Genomic DNA, 18,725 nt, shown 5'->3' on the forward strand with positions numbered 1-18,725 from the left:
ACGTCACCGCCGCCGTGAAATCAATTCCGGTTCATATCTTAACAGTTTGTCGAGTCTCGGACAGATAGACGATAAATTCAATAAAAACAATAAATAAAAAAGTGTTTTGTGTTTGTGTGGAGGTTGTGAGAGGATGAATATCAGCGTTGAGGTCTTTGCACATCAACAGCCAAACAGGATGCTGTGAATTCTTCAGAGAAGTGAAGTTTGATGTGTGGGATTGTTAAGGAAAAATAAAAAGAAGAGAAATGGCTCCTCACCGTCGAGCAACAATGATCTGGTGCTTTTATTTTGGTAAAAGAAGAACAAGACCACAAACACCTGTTACTGATGAAGAGAACCTGGTGAGTTTCACTGGTTGGACCACGGCAGCTTCAGGACGGAGTTCAACACAGTTTGAAGAATTCACAGCTGGCACCAAGATCGTAGATTTTATTATTTATTATTTTATTAATTCATGTCGCCTGTTGCTCGATCGTAGCTTCAACTCAAGACAAAAACAACTGGGAGCAACGGATACAGACAAATATAGTTAATAAATCGACCAGCAAACTTTATACCAAACTTAAATACAAGAGGAAGTCGTCAAAATGGACATGAACATGTCGTAAAGTGAAACCTGGGTAAAATCCACTTGAGTCAGCAAAAATAAAAGCAGCAATATCCAGCACTGCAATTCGCTGATGTGAAATTGATTGTTTGAAGTCTGAAATTAATAAATTATGTGCAAATGAATTGCATGGAAAACAGCTATTAGCTTAGCTTAGCATAAGGTCATAACTCGCCTTGGTCAACTTCACAAATACACATACACACATCCAAATCTCTTTAATCAACATGTTGTGTCTGCTTTTTGTGTAACGTGCACATTTTCTGTCTTTTGATTTGTTTCCTTTGCACACGTCCAACGTTCTTCTTCTCTTTCTGCTCCCTCTTATTCTTTCTGCATGCTCTCGCCGTCTCTGTGTGTCGCTGCTTTATTGTTTTGCTGGATGAAAACAAACAAACCAGCTTCCTGTCCCCAGATACAAGAAGGTAAGAAATGAGCTCAAATCCCAGTCAGTCCCCAGCAATCAGTAGTCTCCTCCTCCACCCACAGCCCAGACCCAGTGAACCCTGATCGAAACCAGCGCCGACCCCAGTTAACCTCCCCCCCGAGCTCCCTGTCGTTATCCCTGTGACGTGATTCAATTACTTTCCCTCAGAAATAATATTGTTTCTTGTGAATGAGTGTTTTATGCTTCATTAGACTCAAGCACATCTCTGCAAAATAACTCAGGTGATTAAAAGCGAGGGCTTTGATGAGTGATGTTGACAGGAGCACACAAAGCAAAGGTGGTGATTGACTGCACTGCACAGAAAGGTCAAAGAGTTTAATGGTTAATTAAACATTAACTTGTTAACATCAGGCTTGTTCAGGTAAATACTTTTAATTAGCTTTAGAAATCTGCTATTTGTAAAAACACAGATTCACCCAAATCCCATTTTCCTTTGAGTGAATTTCTGTTTTTCTCTCTTAAGATTAATCTACACTTTTCGAATTGAGAAGTTGGTTATCTACATTATAGCACAACTTAAAAAAGCACATTTAAATCTAATAAAAGTCTTTACTCCCCTGACGTATATCACAAATAGAATAAAAATTAAATCAGATAAAATTAAATGATAATACACCATTAGAGTTGTAATGTATCTTGCAAAAATAAACTTTTGATGAGTCTGTTGAAGCAAATGTTCATGTATAAGCGTCCAATGATGTAGAAAACTGCAGCTCTGTAATAATAATAATAATAATAATAACTTTAATTGTATAAAAACTTTGATTGGGACATTTACAATTTCTGATTTGGATTGTGGGAATTCTTTCTGTTGCTACTGGAAATATCTCTGGTTGATTTAACTTGCTGTTCAATAACAAGCAGGTTATTAAACCTCCCGATTGTTGTTTAGTTTTTCTTAAAAAAAAATCGATGGGACGTGATCAATGACCTTGAGACTCGTGCGTCCCAGCGTGACCCTGCACCTCCGACCGTCTCCTCCTCCTTAAGCAGCCCCATCATCAGCGCTGACATGTATCGGTGATGAATGGAACCCGTCTCCACACTGTCGACTTCCATCACTCGGGGATCGGCTGGAGTAGCCTCGACCCCGGGCCCCTCCGCCGCCCCCTGGAGGCCCCCGCGGCATTAACCCCTCCTTAAACACGACTGCAGGTCGGCTCCCCGGGGACGAGATCGATGCCTCGTCTCCTCCGTCCTGTTATCTGCTGCTGCCGGTGATTGATGCCTCCTCCACCTGCGGGTGAGCGGGCCAGTCAGATATGCTAATGAAGACATATGCTGCGGCTGATGATGGCACCGTGGAAAATAAAACCCGTGCGATGATGGAGGGTTTGGAAAACAAACGTCAACAGTCTTGGCTGAGAATAAACTGCGTCTTCCGAGGCTCCAGGTTCTGATAAGATGACACTTTATTGATTTATGTAATGAAATTATCTCAGGAGACGACCAGAGGCAAACAAAAGATGAAATTGATGCATGTAAATAACAAACAAACGACACTGAACCTCAACAACCCTCCATCACGTTGTTATAGCAGAAATATAAAGGAGTAAAAAAAGGAAGTGGTCTGATAAACTTAATCACAGAGTAAAGACTTAAACACTGACCAGGAATCTCCTCATGAGAAATAAACTCAAAGATTTTAAGCAATCTGGAGTTTTGCTAATCAGAAATCTGCCATTAGGACACGATGAAGAATATATCCTTATACATTTGAAGGTCTTCTGTAATCCACTGGCCTCCAATTCACCAGCATCTCCCAGTAATGGTCCTGCTGGTAATGACCACTCCTCATCAGTGGAGTCGACCCTCTCTGTCCCTGTCTTTTAAATGTCCGTATATTTAAAAAAATGAATGAATATGCAAGTTACAGAAGTTATCTGAGGTCTCTGTCCTTTATTAAGGACACTTATGATGTTGGAGATGTTAGAGACGGACACGTTTGCAGAATCCAGGTTTCATTCACGCTGCAGAAACCTTTTCATCCGTCTCTGTGGAGCGAGCCCGCAAAAGATTCAGGCCAAATTTCTGTGATGTGGTCTTATATGAACTCTACGCATGTCTGCAGGATTTAAACGTGATATTATTTCTATTTCTTCATCACACCATTCATATTGCAACTGCAGCTCTGACCCCACGCGACCCGACGTGCCCCGGCACTATCCTCACTTCCTCCCAGAGACATTCTAAAAGGAAGCCGATAATCCCCCCCCCCCCCCCCCCCAAACAAAAGGGAGCTCGACTTCATTTCACAGCCTTTACGGGGCCGTTATCCAGCCGAGCCGCTGGGAGCGGGTGTGTGTGCGGACACACTGATGCATGTCACCCATCTGCCTCTCGCCGTGGTCATTCTTTCTCCAACCCTCGGTAATTATGATCAAGCGAGTATTCACAGGCAGCGCGCGCAATCAGCTGCGTGACACAGCTGTCTGCTCATCCCAGTCTAACCCCCCCCCCCCCACACACACACATAATGGGCCTCCGCTTAAATCACAGCTCAGGTGGTCGCCTGAAGGCAACAATAGGGGAAGATGAAGACGGCACATTAACCTCTCCAATCTGCTCTCATGGTGCCGTCTCCATAACCGTGTGTGGAAAACAACGACCTAACGTTTCAACGCCCCAGACGTGAGTGTGTGTGTGTGTGTGTGTGGTGGAAACCAGAGTCAGGGGCGGATTGACAGTCTCATGGTTTATGTTTACAAACGTGGAAAAAAAATATCAAACATGTTATATACAGATGGTTATTTCAGGTGGTTTCTTCACCGGGCTGCTCCTCCTACAGGGGAAGAGGAAATAAGAAACTAGATTGACGAGGGAAGGTCCCGGCTGCTCCTGCAGAGATCTGGGGTTTGCAGAGGGAATGTGGTCGGTGCTTGATAACCTGATTTTCACCCCAGAGCTGCAAACAGCAGATTCCCTCGGCCTCGCTGGTTTGTTTGGATATTCACTGGTGAGCGTTGTGTGTCTCAGTGAAGCAGCGAGGCCACAACACGTCTCCGTGCATCTAACTTAGACTAAAATTAACAATATGCACGTTTGTACCTTAAAACAGCAGCTGCAAATTAGTTTGACAGTTCACTGACTTTAATATAAAGGATTAAAAAAAAAACATTTCTACAGAAGTCGTGTCGTTTTCTAATCCGTAAATCATCCCAAGATAAAAAACGAAAAATAAAGTTTATAGAAGCTCAAGTTTGAGACCAGGACCCAAGAACGAGCAGAAAGCACGAACATGATCTTAAAATACCAGGAAATTAATCTAAAATCTAAAGATGTTTGACGGTTCAGTGACTTTGAATCAGGTAAAAACGTTTCCTCTGTCATTCCTCACCCTGAACATCTTTTTGAAAAGGACCTCCACACTTTCACACATATCACAGGAAGCATCAAACAATAGAAGAAGAAGAAGAAGAAGAAGCAGGATTGGTTGTTGTCTTTGCCTCAAACGATTTAATATCTGGACAACAAGGACTTTTAATTTTAATGGTAAAAGCTCATTTCAATCCACCAGCTACTCTCAACTTCCCCATCAGCAGAAAACTTGACAGACACGTCTCTGGTGAGAAGTCGTTCTTTGTCCCACTTGTTCTCTGAAGACGCACAGAATGAGAAATGAAAAGTCTCTGGCAAAATCTAAATGCAAATGTAATGATGATAAAAGACTTGAAACATTTCCATTGCATTTGGCAGTTTGGTGATAATGAATGAATGAATGGTGGGTGAAGAAAGCACAGGACTGTGACCTCGGACTTCAGGGGTCACATCCCCCCCCCCCCCCCACTGAAGTGAGGCCCAGGCAACAAAACACCTTGATTAAGGTCACAGGGAGGTCGTGATTTTAAATAAATCATGTTTTATCTCAAGTCACTGAATTTTTACTCTTTGAAACCAGGTCATTAACCGGTGAACTGCTGTAGAGAAAGTATCATTCAGTCAAATCAGTTCTTTGTGGACATTGAGGCAGCTCGAGAAATGATAACAGTGATCGGTTGTATAGGGAGTCAGGAAATCGTGGATATACATGGGACGTGGACGTGCAAAGCCGTAAATAGTTTTAAGTATATGTACATGTCTGCATCATGGCTGCCTCATGTGAACCTGGAAGTTCTTCTCAGTCAGAGGTCTGTAGTGCGCCCTCTAGTGGAAGTGTGTTAACAATTAGCCTACGACATATTTGGGGCAAAGTCGACTGAGATGCTTAAAAAACGAGTTTAGATCCGAAGCCTTAAAACAAGCTGGAGGTTAAATCAGTGAAGGTAGAATCTGAGTTGTATGGTCACGTTTTCCTGAACCAGTGAAAACAGCAGGATTTTGGACTATTTTAAGAAAAGTATGTGTGTTGTGTGTGTGTGTTTTATGTGTTAGTGTGTGTTATGTGTGTGTGCAGACGGGATCTGAAGCAGCCCCGTCTTCTTGTTAGTGACACAGACTGAGTGTGTCATTTTGCTGCCAGTAATTCCTGCTGAGTGCTGGGCTTTGAGCCGAGCTCTTCTATTAAGCCTTATAATTGCGCTCGAACAGACTTCATATTTGTTTTGTTTCCTCTTTTTGATCCATTAAAGGAAGAAAAAATAAATAAAAAAAGAAAACCGAAGACGGAACAATTAAAATAATGGCCCGAGGCTGATGATACAGGATTTTCTCTTCCTGAGTGATGGCTTTTTTTCTGTGATGTTGAATCATATTATTGTGGCAGATTAGAAATTAAATCTGTGTATTGAAAGATCAGAAATCCATGAAGGTTTTTAAGCTTCATAATCATTCACACTGTATAATGTGCTGAATCTTGTTTGTTTTGTAGGATTTCTAATTTAACTGTGAGTTACTCTCTTTAGAAAACAGTAAGATGAGTAAATAGAAGTTAATAAGTAAAAGATTTGATTTATTCCAGAAGCAAAACTCCAGTCACACGAGGTGAAATCATCCAAAGGAAAATCTGTTTTTCTGTCGGATTATTAAAAGACTGCGGAGAAAATATTTTATTGTTGTTATTGTTGAAACAACATTTACATATTCCTCACGTTTCTTTTTAAGCCTCCTACCTTTTCTTCACGTCCCCCTTTCATATTCTTCTTCTCGACTCTTCGCCCACTGACTCACACTCCCCCCATCTCCCGTCTAAGTGTCTGATATTCATTGTGTTATTTAGTTCTGTTAATAAAGACGGAGGAGTAAAGGAAAGAAAGACAGAACTTAACAAACTTTAAGTTGTGGGATTTTTTAAAGAAGTATTCATCCTTCTTTAGCCAAACGTCCCCTTTTCCCAGTAACTTTCCCAGCTTCTCCTGGAGCTTCCTGAGGCTCCAGGTTGAAGGAACCCTGAGGAACACCAGTGGAAGTTGCCCTGGAGGCGTCCTGAGCAGAGACTGGAACCATGAGACGGAGAAGGAGGAGAGGATTGTCCATGTTGTTTCTGTAAATTAGCAGATTCTCATGAAATTTACATAATCTAACCAGATAAACGTGTCCAGAAGGAGTTGTTCTATAAGAAGATACAGGAACTTTTTTCTCATGAAAGTAAAAGCGAGGCTGAATTCCCTGTTCGCTCTGAAGCCGTCAGCGTCAGTGGCTCAAATCTTCCTTCGCCGTTTCTCTCCAGATCTCTTTGGGAGGTTTCGCCGAGCGCCCACTCGGTTTGTTTGATTTGCTCATCGTATGCGTGACCTTCGCACACTGTGTCCTTGTGGACTCGCTCTGGTAAAGAATATTAAAATGTTAAAACCTCTTTTATAAAAGTCAAAGTAACTCCGTGCTGAACCGGAGGCTGTAAATTAAGATGGACGACGCGTCTCCGCTTCCTTCTGTTGTGCTGGAATAAAATATCTCAGATACGGCTGCTGCCATCTTTCTCTAATGACGTAGTTTGAAGCCCGTCTGTGCAGCTGTGATCAGAGCTGCAGCAGTGAGGTCATGACACTTTTCATCCTGTTATGACTAATCCAAAGGGAACTTACTGCAAAAAGTAGAACTAGCTGCAGAAATCACCTCTGAGGGGAAAAAACGGGAACTTTGAATTTTAAGTTTGGTTCATGTCCCGTCCACTAACATGGAGGAGGCCGATACTGCAGCCAGCCACCAGGAGGAGCTGCAGAAGATTGTTGTGTCATTATTTTTTACGTACAGTCATCATACTGAACCTCTCATGAATTAGAGCCTTCTGGAGTTGAACCTGCCAATTAGGTTCATCCAAATAAATAAACACATTGTACTGGACAGATTGTGATTGAATTTTCTTTGGTTAAAAGTTCTGGACTCTTAATTCCCCCGTGGGTTTAAATGTAAGTTTTATTCCTAGTTAATAAAATGCTTCTCTCTCTTTCTCCACCAGGGGCTCAAGCCGATGGACCACAATGGGCTCTCAGACCCGTACGTCAAGCTGCACCTGCTGCCCGGTGCCAGTAAGGTACGTACCATGTTAATATGACATTAAACCTTGTGATCTATCGTCTTCACTCCTAAAGGAATCAAATCAACACATTTCCCAAAATATTCTACACAAACACGAGCAGTGAGGTCGGTTCTGCTTCCTGTCTGCTGCTGCTTCAGTCCCGGGTTGGAGTTTTCTTTGCAGACTCGAGTTTTCAGGAACACACACACAGTTCGTTTTACTCCGATCCCTCGTGAGAGTGTGGATATTTCAGTGCCTCAATGAGAACGACACTAAGCGAGTGTAAATACTTTCCTGTGATGTGCTTCACACTGAGAACACTGCTTCTTACCACGAGGCGGCGATCCTTTGTCTCGATGTCGCAAATGGACGCACTCGAAGAGACATAACGTATGTTGTGTTATTTAAGAGCCACTGCAGCTCTCTGCTCCTCAGCCTGTAGGATCACATCACGTACACACACACACAGACAGACACACACACACACATACATGAAGTAAAGATGGAGCCCGAGATGAGTCACCGCTTGTTTTATAAGAGACAGTGGATTCTTTAATTTGATGCCTCGAGGTTAATTTAATCCTTTCATTAAAATCTAATACAGATCCTGTGAATGAGTTTATTCCACAAAAGCGGCTCAGTGAGCTGAAGCTGTGTGATCATCCTTCTACCTGACTCACATCAGCCTTTCAGCAAAAGAAGATTTTCAGACTCGTCTCATTTGTTCTTCGGATGTGAACTTTGTGATCGTCGTCCGTGTCTGCAGAACTTTTACTTTGACCACAGATCAAGTTTCCGTGTGTAGCTACGTCTGACAGGTGTGTGAAAAGGATGAGGATGTTTACACCAGATATTTGCACAACTCCATAGTTTTCGATTGACTAAAAATGGAGACTTTAGGCAACGCCACTGAACCTGTTGTAGTTTGAAACCTGAGACGTTTGGAGACGACGGTGCAGTCAACAACATTCACTTCCTGTTTGGTTGTTGTCAATCACGAGTTGACCACCACTGGTGAAGACAATGCGTCGCTCCAAGATAATAAATCCCAGCTCTTAATTGTCACCATTGTTGTTCATGTAGTTCATATGTAACTAATCAACAAACTGCAGAGTAAACAATCTACATCCTGTTTACGCACGTGAACGTTCTGGACGTAGATCGTTTAAGTCTTTAAAACTAGTTGCTAATTACCATGTATAACAACAGAACCCAGCTGGTAATCAGAAGAGTTCAACAGGAGACAAATTTTCTGTGGATGTAAAATGTTCTGCAAAGTTTAAAAGCCAAAAGTCTGTGGTAAAGGGAAACCAACTGTTTTCAGACAGAGGCTGAAAAGAGGAGCTGCAGCATTGGACAGTCTGATGACAGTGATGTGTTCACTGAACATTAGGAGAATGTGAACCTTTTCGTCTAAAAACACAAATTAAAATATGAACATGAACAGACTATATTTCCTTTAAGATATTTCTCTGGAGGCACAAAGGGATGGATGAACAGACAGTTGAAAGTGAATGATGCAGAAGTTTTGAGAAACTGTAGCGCATGAGGAGAATAGATCAGAGCGATGATCATTTATCATCACGAGTCACAAAGAAAACAAGACCTTCGGTTGGAGAACTGTTGTGAACGAGACTAACGGTGCATTTCTTTTCTATATGTTCCGGTTGTCGTGATGACGGCTGAGGGAGCACGCAGAGCTGATGACGTTCGAACAAACTTGTTGGTTTCACACAACAACAACAAAAAACCAGACAAAACCGACTTGTCACTGTTGTTTGAACACACAGCGAGTGAGAGCTGCACAGTAACGTCCTCGTCACTTCACTCGGTCACAGGCCGAGGCTTTTCTCAATCTCTTTCCCTCTGAATGAACTCCTCCATCTCTGCAGACAGATGGAAACAGTCGTCATGTCTGCCGTGCATATGCCTTTATTGTCGGCCACTCGGTCCACTGTGTGCACAGCCAGACAATATTGAGCTGTCAACGTGTTAATAACATCCTCACTCTCTCCACATCTGACTGGAATAGATTACTGAGCGTTTCGTGTGTGCAGACGGGGACGGGGCATTTGTCGCGACACATGTTTTTTCCAGCATCTTATCAAAATGGAGTAATTAGTGACGGTGCAAAGATAGAGTCGTGATTAATACCATGACAATGTGCAATTAGCCGCTCAGAACGCGAGGAAGCCCCGGGCCCCGATGACGGCAATGAAACTGTCGCACAATAATTGTCCCACAACAACTCTGAATGGGCCAATAAAATAACAGTCTGTCTGCTGTGCGTTTGTTTTATTGCACAGCCCCTCCCGTTCTGATCACTCCGGCTAAATCTGTCAAGTGTTGATATCATCTGTGATAAGAATCCGTCCAACACATTTGGTCCAGAGCGAGATTCCTCAACAAGGAGAGAACAGATTGTTGTGAATCTTCTTCTCACCCTGAGGCTGATACACATGATTCGATGTTTCCTGTGAGATCTGAGTGTTTATAACAAAAACAACTGCAAGACGATGAGGTACCACCTGTCTTCATTCAGTTTGTATTGATTTCATGCTCTTATTTTGTAATGCTTTCCCCCTACGCTTGCACTCAAAGCTTGTGCTCAAACGTTCTGCTTGCACTCAAATATTCTTTAAGATTCCCGTATATACTGTAGTAGTGCATGAACCCCGTTAAAGGAACTGCCCGTACTGGACTCCTGAAGAAGTAAAGTTAACGCACCCACAATGGCGGTGGAATAATTTCATTCATTACTAAAAAACACACAAAAAAGTCCAAGAGAAGATTTCACGTGCACGTGCACAGGAGCAGCACGAGTGCCACTAGAAGAGCTCAAGCTCGAGCGCAGGAAATCTCTACAAGTGCACAGTTTGAGCACAAGTGGAGAAACCCCGAGCACAAGCAGGTCATTATTTGCAAAGTGCAGGGTTTTGAGTGTAAGCGTTACAAAATCGTAATGTAAAATTCCTGCTCTCAAGAAAGCCGATGCTCTTGAATTAAGACGGGAATAAACTAAGGTGAAAGTTTGTTATTATTGTCCAACCGGAGAAAACTCGAGGAACAAGTGAATCTTAGAAGAACCTGTTGAAAACACCATGTCCACAAACTTGAGTTGTTCTGGACTGAGGTAAAAAAAAATCTCTATAGAATCATTAAAAAACTTTGATTTTAATAAACACGTAACTAAATGAAGCCTGATTCACCCTCATTCGCTCTAAATGGAAATGTTGTTTTCATTTTTCAACAGGTAATTACTTTGTTGTCTTCATGATACAACAGGGATGTTATTGTTGGTGAAAAGTGAAGCTGATGTCATCATCCTGTAATAAAACATTTACAACCCCCCCGCTGAGCTCTAACGCTCACTGATGAAGACATTCTTCATTCCGTGAAAAAAACAAAAATGGAAAAACAATAAAGTAAGGTTTTAAGGAGATTTAAACAGCGATCCTGTTTTTTATGATCAAAGAGAGGATCTCAGATATGTCAAAGAACAAAATATGACTTTCTCAGAATTTAACTTGTTTTATACACGAGCACAGAAACGAGGGTTGTAGATTCTGACCGTGTGAATTATCTGTGTCAAAATCACAGAGAACCATCAATTGTTGTTTTCACATCATGAGTGAGTTTCAAAGTGTCGATCAGTGAGTGTCAGGCGTTTTCTCACTGGGGCCGAAGCCACGATGATTCTCTCCCTCATCACGAGAAGCAAATATGTTTATTCAGCAGAGCGAAGTCACAAAGAAGTAAAGTAAGTATACAATAAATATATGCAATAGAAAGATGGTGAAAGGAAAACTTGCAACTCAAGGACAATGAAAATGCACAAAGTAAGAAGAATATCAATTTTAGTTAATTAGTTCATTTGTCTTTTAAAAGCTTCAACAGATGCTGCAGAGACAAAGTCCGGAGGAAAGTGGCTCAATGGAGCCAGATGGGAAAACCAGAGGCTTAAAATTGAGGAAAATTACAACATGTGAATCATATCCAGGAAAATAAATATGCGTAAATGCTTTAATTAAACACGTAGACAATGATTTGCTGAAAGAGTATTTTACACTGCCAACAAATCCAGGATTAGGGATAGTTGGTAAATTCTAGCTTCATTTCGAAATCACTGTCTTTCCTCTGACGCTGTGCCAAGGAGGATTTGATGGAAAGATGTCACGTGCACTTTTACAAAAGCGTAAGCTCCAGATCCACATACATGTGCATCATTGTAACAAGCCTGCGTGAACGGGGATGTAAGATTGTACTGTACTGATTATTATAAGGGATAGTATAGTATGTTATCGTTCCATCAAGCTCCTTTGCTGCATGTCTTCCTCCTCTTTTTACATTTACTAAAAATACTAATGATGACATTTAAAAAGGTACATTTTTTGTTTTTGATCGTACGGAGAGCGAAATTATCGTAAAAATGCGTCAAATTATCATGCAAACTTCAAAGGCACATTCATCCGACGTTTTTCAACAAGCACGTGGGACAACCAATGAGTCACCGCCTGAAGGACACAGGACTTCCTGGACCGATGCTAAACATTGGTTTTGCAGATTCATATAACATGAACATGCATTTCCTGCCGGACGCAGACTCTTCTTTGACTTTCCAGCGTTATTACAAACATCGATTTCCCTCAGCAGTTTGTGGGGCTGCATGGTTTTTTCCTGGTCCTTCCTCCCGAGGTCTCTGAATTGAGTGTGAATCAGAGTCTTGAGTGTGGACGGTTGTTTCTTTATGTCAGTGAACCCGACCTTCTGTCCGATGGCAGCTGGAATCGGCTCCAGCCGTCCGTCACAGCCCAAATTCTAATCTCTCCTTCAAAAGAGATAATTTGCTTCTCTCAAAGTTTCACCAGTGCTACATCTTCATCGTGTGATTGGTTTGAATCCATGTGAGGGTGTTTTTCTTTTCTTAATGTGACCTGCTCTGGTGCTAATCACCACCAAGCTCCTTTCAGCTTTCATTTACAGTGTCAGAGCAGGCGTGGATGTTTTATTTGATTGCTAAGTGCAGTAAAAGTCTCCGTGAGGACACGATCCCTCGAGGATTTGTCTCCTGTCTGAGTGGGAGGCCTCGGTGTAGAACAAGACGCCGTCACCTTCCCCCCCGCTCTCATATTTTCTCCGCTCGCCCTCAAAATAATCATTAGGCTCGGTCTGAGAGCCTCATTAGGAGCCACTAAAGAGGTCATGAGTTCTGCTCGCGCTCTAATCACAAGTGAAGTTTCACGCTCGGCTGCAAAGTCAGATCGAGCTCTCGTCTCCGCCGAGGCCGAAATCAAACCCGATGAGAGGCCGGTAATTATCTCCACCTCGAAGTGACGTCTGCTGACGGAGGTTAGATACCGTAATGACTGGAGAAAACTGAAAGCTACAGAAAATATAAACCTTTTATACTATAAACCTACATGTGTTTTATTTAAACTAAATCATATGACTGCTCTTTATTTAATGCTTGTTGAACATGACATATAAAGTGTTGAAAACGTTTTCAGTTAATTGTTATGTAGAATCAACAGTTTGTAACATCTCTATGTCATAGGATTTACACTACAGCCAACATATATATGTCATAATACACCAAAACATATTTTACACTTCGTAAAACAACATAACGTGCTCTCTAACTTGCTGTTTGCTGCGTGTTCCCTCCGGCTGCTGCCTCGTGCTTGGTCCATAAAGTTTTTATCATCCCCGTCAACCGTCAAACCTCGTTAATACAGCTGCAGTGGTAGCACAGTGTGTGCTCCTGCAGCTCATTGGTTCTCCCTCCTACACAACTCCTTCCTCCTCATGTTCTGCAGGTGTCAGAGCACTTTGAACAAAAGCCAGTTGGAAAATAGATCAACAGGTTCAAGTAGAAAACCACATTTTGGTCAAATGGCTTAAACGCAGCTTTTTGGCCTTTGCAGCCCAAATGACACCAGTTGCTCTTCTTCCTCCGGGAGGCGGCGGCGGTGGTGGTGAGTTATTTCACCTTAAATGCAGCTCACACTTCCAGAATAGGACCCCCCCCCCCCCCCCCCCCCTCCGCCGCTGCTGCAGCTCCCTCCTTATCTGCTTAATTCACTGGCTCCTCCAGCTCGGTGAGAAACAGCCGCCTGTCACTCTGATATCGTGTCGTTTCCGTGATCTGGACCAGTTAAGGCTTTGTAGCCCTTTAATTAATCTCCTGTTGGGTTCCATACCTTCAGGTCGGCCCGCCTCATTGTGATTTATTGACGTCCCTGCCCACAAGTCACTTTTATCTGACGCCGCGGTAATTCAGCCAATGGCTTCTTGTGTTTCTCGCCGTCCTGCCAACAATCCACTTAGAACCTGACATCAGGTCGGTAGAGGAAGAGGAAGAGGAAGAGGAAGAGGAAGAGGAAGAGGAAGAGGAAGAGGAAGAGGAAGAGGATTCAGACTGTGATGGAGGATTTAAATGGAGAAATGTCACATCTTGACTTATTTGTGGGGACATTTCAGGACAAATTGTGTGTTTTTAGTCTGTTTTCTCTGCTGCTGTGCAGAGAAGGACTTTTTATATTCACCACAGAAATGTTGCTTGATCATTTACTCGTGCCAAATACTATTTAAAATGAAATTACCATTAAATACAAGTTGGGACTTTAAAGGTTATTGTATAATCAATATGTAAATTCTACTATTTAAAGGTAAATGTTAATATATGATGACTAAATGTGTTAAATTGTTGTACTATTTAGTAATAACCCTGCACATACATTTACCTGGAGGCTGGTATTGTTTTCGTGTGTGTGTCTCTGTCTGTGTGTGTCTGTGTATAAAATAACTCAACAATACATGATTAGATTTAGACGAAACTTTTATCTGCAGATTCACATTTGGAGCTGATTGGACCGATGTCCAGGTTGACTTATATATATACTCATATAATATCACCTGATAAGTGATGTGTCATGAAGGCACCAGATAAATTACGTGTTTTCCTAATATATCAATTTAAGATGTCTATAAGGATGAAGGTCCATGAAGATGAATCAACGCCGCAAAGGTTAAGTGCCACGTCCTCAGATCTGTAAAGTGCAGCTTCCCTTGACCAAGTTAAGAGTGTTTACTAATGAAAGTAAACCTCCGACACTCTCATCCGACCTTGTGACCATCTCTCTGTCACTTTTTTATTGATGGTTAAGTGAAACGAGGGAGTTTATTTTCATAATCTCATCTGCAAAGCTGTGATCGTGACTCTGAAAGCAGAGATCAGAACATTATGAATATTTACAAGTGGCTCCTCTTGGGAGATTGAGGGTCTGAGGGGATGATGGTGATGTGGACTGGAGTTCATGGAGTTCATGGAGTTCATGGAGTTGATGGAGGATGATGTAGATGATGTTTCAGAGATGTTTTATTCCAACAAGAGAAGGAAGGAACAAAATAAATGAATGATAATGGAAATGCAGCCAAGATTCAAATTCAGGAGTTTAATTTACTTATTGAATAAAATCTGTTATTTGCATTTTCATACAAAGCGCACAGTGTGTTTCTGTGTGTGTGTGTGTGTGTGTGTGTGTGTGTGTGTGTGTGTGTGTGTGTGTGTGTGTGTGTGTGTGTGTGTGTGTGTGTGTTTGTGATCAACATCCTTCCTGTGGGAAACAACCACTGATTGAGGCAGAAACAATCAGATGTTTATAAAGTGGAACGCTGCTATCAGACCTGCAAAATAATCAAACCAGCTAATTGATTTAATGGGTCTCGGGTCATTTTCAGTTTATACTCATCTGCAGGTGTGAGTCCTGTCCTGTTTCCTGAGCAGCGTGAAAACCCTTTTTAGGACAGTTGGAACTTTTGGACCTGTAATTGCAGGAAGTTGAGTCAGAACTAAAGTATAGAAGAAGAAAAGTAATTGGCTGCTGTCTTCACCTCTGATGATGTAACGTTTGTACGATGATAAAAACACGTTGATATCACAGAGGAACGAGAAACCAGAACTGATCAGATCAAATGGAAACAATGGAACGAACAGGAAGCTTGTTTCCAACTTTCAGGGGTTCAACAAATATCTGAAGGTTTTTGTTTGTATTAAATCTTAATCAATGCTGCCTGGCATATTGCATTATATATTATATAAATTAAATTGTTCCCTGTTTATTTGGTCCTCTGTTTTGTCTTTCAGGCAAATAAACTTCGGACCAAGACCCTGCACAACACACTCAACCCCGTGTGGAGCGAGACCCTGACCTACTACGGCATCACCGACGAGGACATGGTCCGCAAGACACTCAGGTAAGGAGAGGGAGGGAGGGAGGGAGAAAAGGAGGGAGGGAGGGAGGGAGGAAGGAAGGCAATTAAAGGAATATAAGTGGGAGAGCATGGGAAGACAAAAAGAATAAAGGAAATGGGAGTGAAAGTATAAAAGGAAAGAAATTGGAAAAATAAGAAACCGATTGGAAGGAAGTGTAATTAAAAGGAAAAGGGTGAAAGCGGGAAATAGAGAAATAAAGAGTAGGTGTCAAAACAAAGTGGAGGAAGGAAGGAAGGAGGGTAATAAGAACAATAGAAGGAAAGGAAGGAAATGAAAGGAATGAAAGTGGGAGCAAAGGAAGACCATTAGTAATACGAAAATGAAGGAGGGGAGGGAGGGAGGAAGGGAGGACGGGGGAGTAGGTGAAAGAAACAAAGGAAGACATTATGGGGACGAAATAAATTGAGGATAAGAATAAAAGAATCAAAAGAAGAGGAACTGATACTAATTGAAAGAAAGAAAAGAATAGAGGGAAGGATGGTTGAAAGGATAAGGAAAGGAAGAAGGAGAAGTCATGTTTGCCTGTAGTTTCTGTGGATATAGTTTTAGATGCAGTAAAAAGTTAAAGTGATGAAAGTTTCTTCTCTTTTGAGAGAAATAAATCCAGAGGTGCTTCAGACAAACGACCATTTTAACCTCCAACAGTTTTATTTCATGTCTGTGTAGAAAAACTGTTGCTTTGGCAAAAACGGCACTAATTGGCTGTCGGGCCGTTTCTAGTCAATACCAGTCATTTGTTTGGAATCGTCACACAACACAACTGACGACAACAATAACACAAAATGATCCTTCAATGTCCCAAAGTCTCACTTTGCCTCCTCGAACGCACAATGAAGTGTGGAGTGTGTGTCTGTAGGAAACAGTGAATGAAGCCTCCTCGTGTTGAAGCCTCGTACAATCATCCAACACGATTCTGTCCTGAGGTTTAATTAACTTTTCAAGCTCTGCTGCCAAAGTGGATGTTCATCCGTCTCCGTGCACGTTCACACCCCCGTGTGATCCACAGCAGACGCACAAGTGCTCATCAATTCATCAGAAAAGACAAATTATTATTTACAATCTGACACCAATTTGTTTATTTGTTTATTTTAAACCATTTTACTCACAGATCATGAGCCGGAAAGAAGGAGCTGCGTCTCACTGTCTCAGAATCACTGTTGATTTGGCGACTTCATCAGTTTGTTGACTTGTGATCTCACTTTGTTAAATACTGATGTTGTGTGTAGTCGTAGCACGTGCAGCTCTTCTGTCAACTCTGATATCTTTGGATATCTCACACATTTTGCCCTCATACCTTCCAAAAAGCTGCCCAATGAACCAATGATTAAAACACTTCCACCAATTCAAAACAAGCAAATACCCCACGTTTAAAATTCATGATTAAAATCAAACAGTACTTTGCAACTCTCACATACGAAACCACAAATATGCATGTACACTAAATCACATGGGACCAACTGGAATGAGTCATATCTTAAGTTTAGATGTGATCTGATTCACTGATTGAACATTGTGTTGTTTTCATGTTTCTCTTTCACGTGACGACCTTCGTGTAACAAACAGTGTTTGTCCAGTTGTGTAGCGACGTGGTGATGATTGTGAGTCGAGTCATGTCAGGACCGCGGCTCCTCGCTCCCGGGCCGCTGTCGGCGTTTGGTGAAAACATACAGAGCGTCCGCAGAGAGCGCCGCCACCACCGATAATTGACTTTCATTATAAATGTAATGAAATGTGGGAGATGAATATAGATCTCCTGTCTGGAAAGTCAAACCTAACACCAGTGCACTGCATGTCCCTGAGTCCTCAGTGGTTCTGAGTTTAAATGAATATGTGTATTTTTTTATTGATTGAAAAATCAAACTGATGAATATACAGTGATGTTTACACAGGACGCTGCCATGCACGGAGTAATTAAGTAAATAAGCTGAGCCCAGCTTGAGACTGTTTGTTCCAGTAGAAGTTTCTCATTCTAGCATCTTTAGGTTCTTTAACACGACTGATTGCTTCATAAAGCTTAATTATTCCATCAGTTGTTGATTGATCGACTCTGACCAAACTGTTATGAACTCCGTCTGTGCAGAAGTGCTGGGGTTTGTTCCTCGATGTGGAGAATGATCTGATAAGTGAGTCGCTGTGATGGAGGATGATGAGCTCCAGGTGGAAGATGACAGGATTTTTCAGTTTTAAAGCCGCCTCTCAGCGACAGAGACCTTAACCCCAGCCACGCTTCATTTATTTGTTCTCCTCCTCTCCCTCTGTTCCTCTCCTCCTCCTCTCACTCTGTTCCTCTCCTCCTCTCCTCCCCCTCTCAGGATTTCGGTGTGTGATGAGGACAAATTCCGCCACAACGAGTTCATCGGGGAAACGAGAATCCCTCTCAAGAAGCTGAAGCCCAACCAAATCAAAAATTTCAACAACTGCCTGGAGAAGCAGTTACCTGTAAGTCCACTGGGCCACGCACACACTGAAGGGTGCGAGGGTTTCAAACTGCATAATCAAACTGGGCTTTGACAAATGTATATAATTATATAATCCCTGACACATTTATTACATTAGATTAATTTTATCTTCACGACATATTCCTCTCAGTACTGGAAAGCACTTTACTATACATTGCACATATCCGTATAGTATACTATATACTATACTCTTGTATATATTGTTTATACAATACTGTATCATACTACACAATACTTAACATTATACCATTTTGTACTATCCGACATTATAGTATAACATACAATATAGATATGGCACTACGCTATACATTATATTATGTTAAAAATATATTATATTATATTATATTATTATGGAGCACAATCATTACACTATTTTAATATATACCCAATCAAATTAATTGAGATTTATTTAATTGATTTATTTTCAGAATACAATTTGAATTACAAATAATAGAGTTGTTTTTCTCTCTGACCTTCCTGTGTAGCTGTTATTTTCAGTTAAACAAAATAAATGATATTTCTAATCTTTCCACCTTCAT

General features: G+C 41.6%; 1 protein-coding gene across 1 annotated transcript in view; it reads left to right on the plus strand.

Annotated features, from left to right (window-relative positions):
* The window catches only part of doc2b (double C2-like domains, beta), an 87,508-nt gene that overhangs the window by 51,726 nt on the left and 17,057 nt on the right, over positions 1-18,725 (plus strand). The window contains exons 3-5 of the mRNA XM_053441220.1: positions 7,393-7,467; positions 15,599-15,708; positions 18,040-18,166. Of these exons, the coding sequence (XP_053297195.1) occupies positions 7,393-7,467; positions 15,599-15,708; positions 18,040-18,166 (312 nt within the window). The remainder of the gene's footprint in view (positions 1-7,392; positions 7,468-15,598; positions 15,709-18,039; positions 18,167-18,725) is intronic.

This window comes from Pleuronectes platessa, chromosome 15 (genome assembly GCF_947347685.1).
Source record: "Pleuronectes platessa chromosome 15, fPlePla1.1, whole genome shotgun sequence".
NCBI lineage: Eukaryota > Metazoa > Chordata > Actinopteri > Pleuronectiformes > Pleuronectidae > Pleuronectes > Pleuronectes platessa.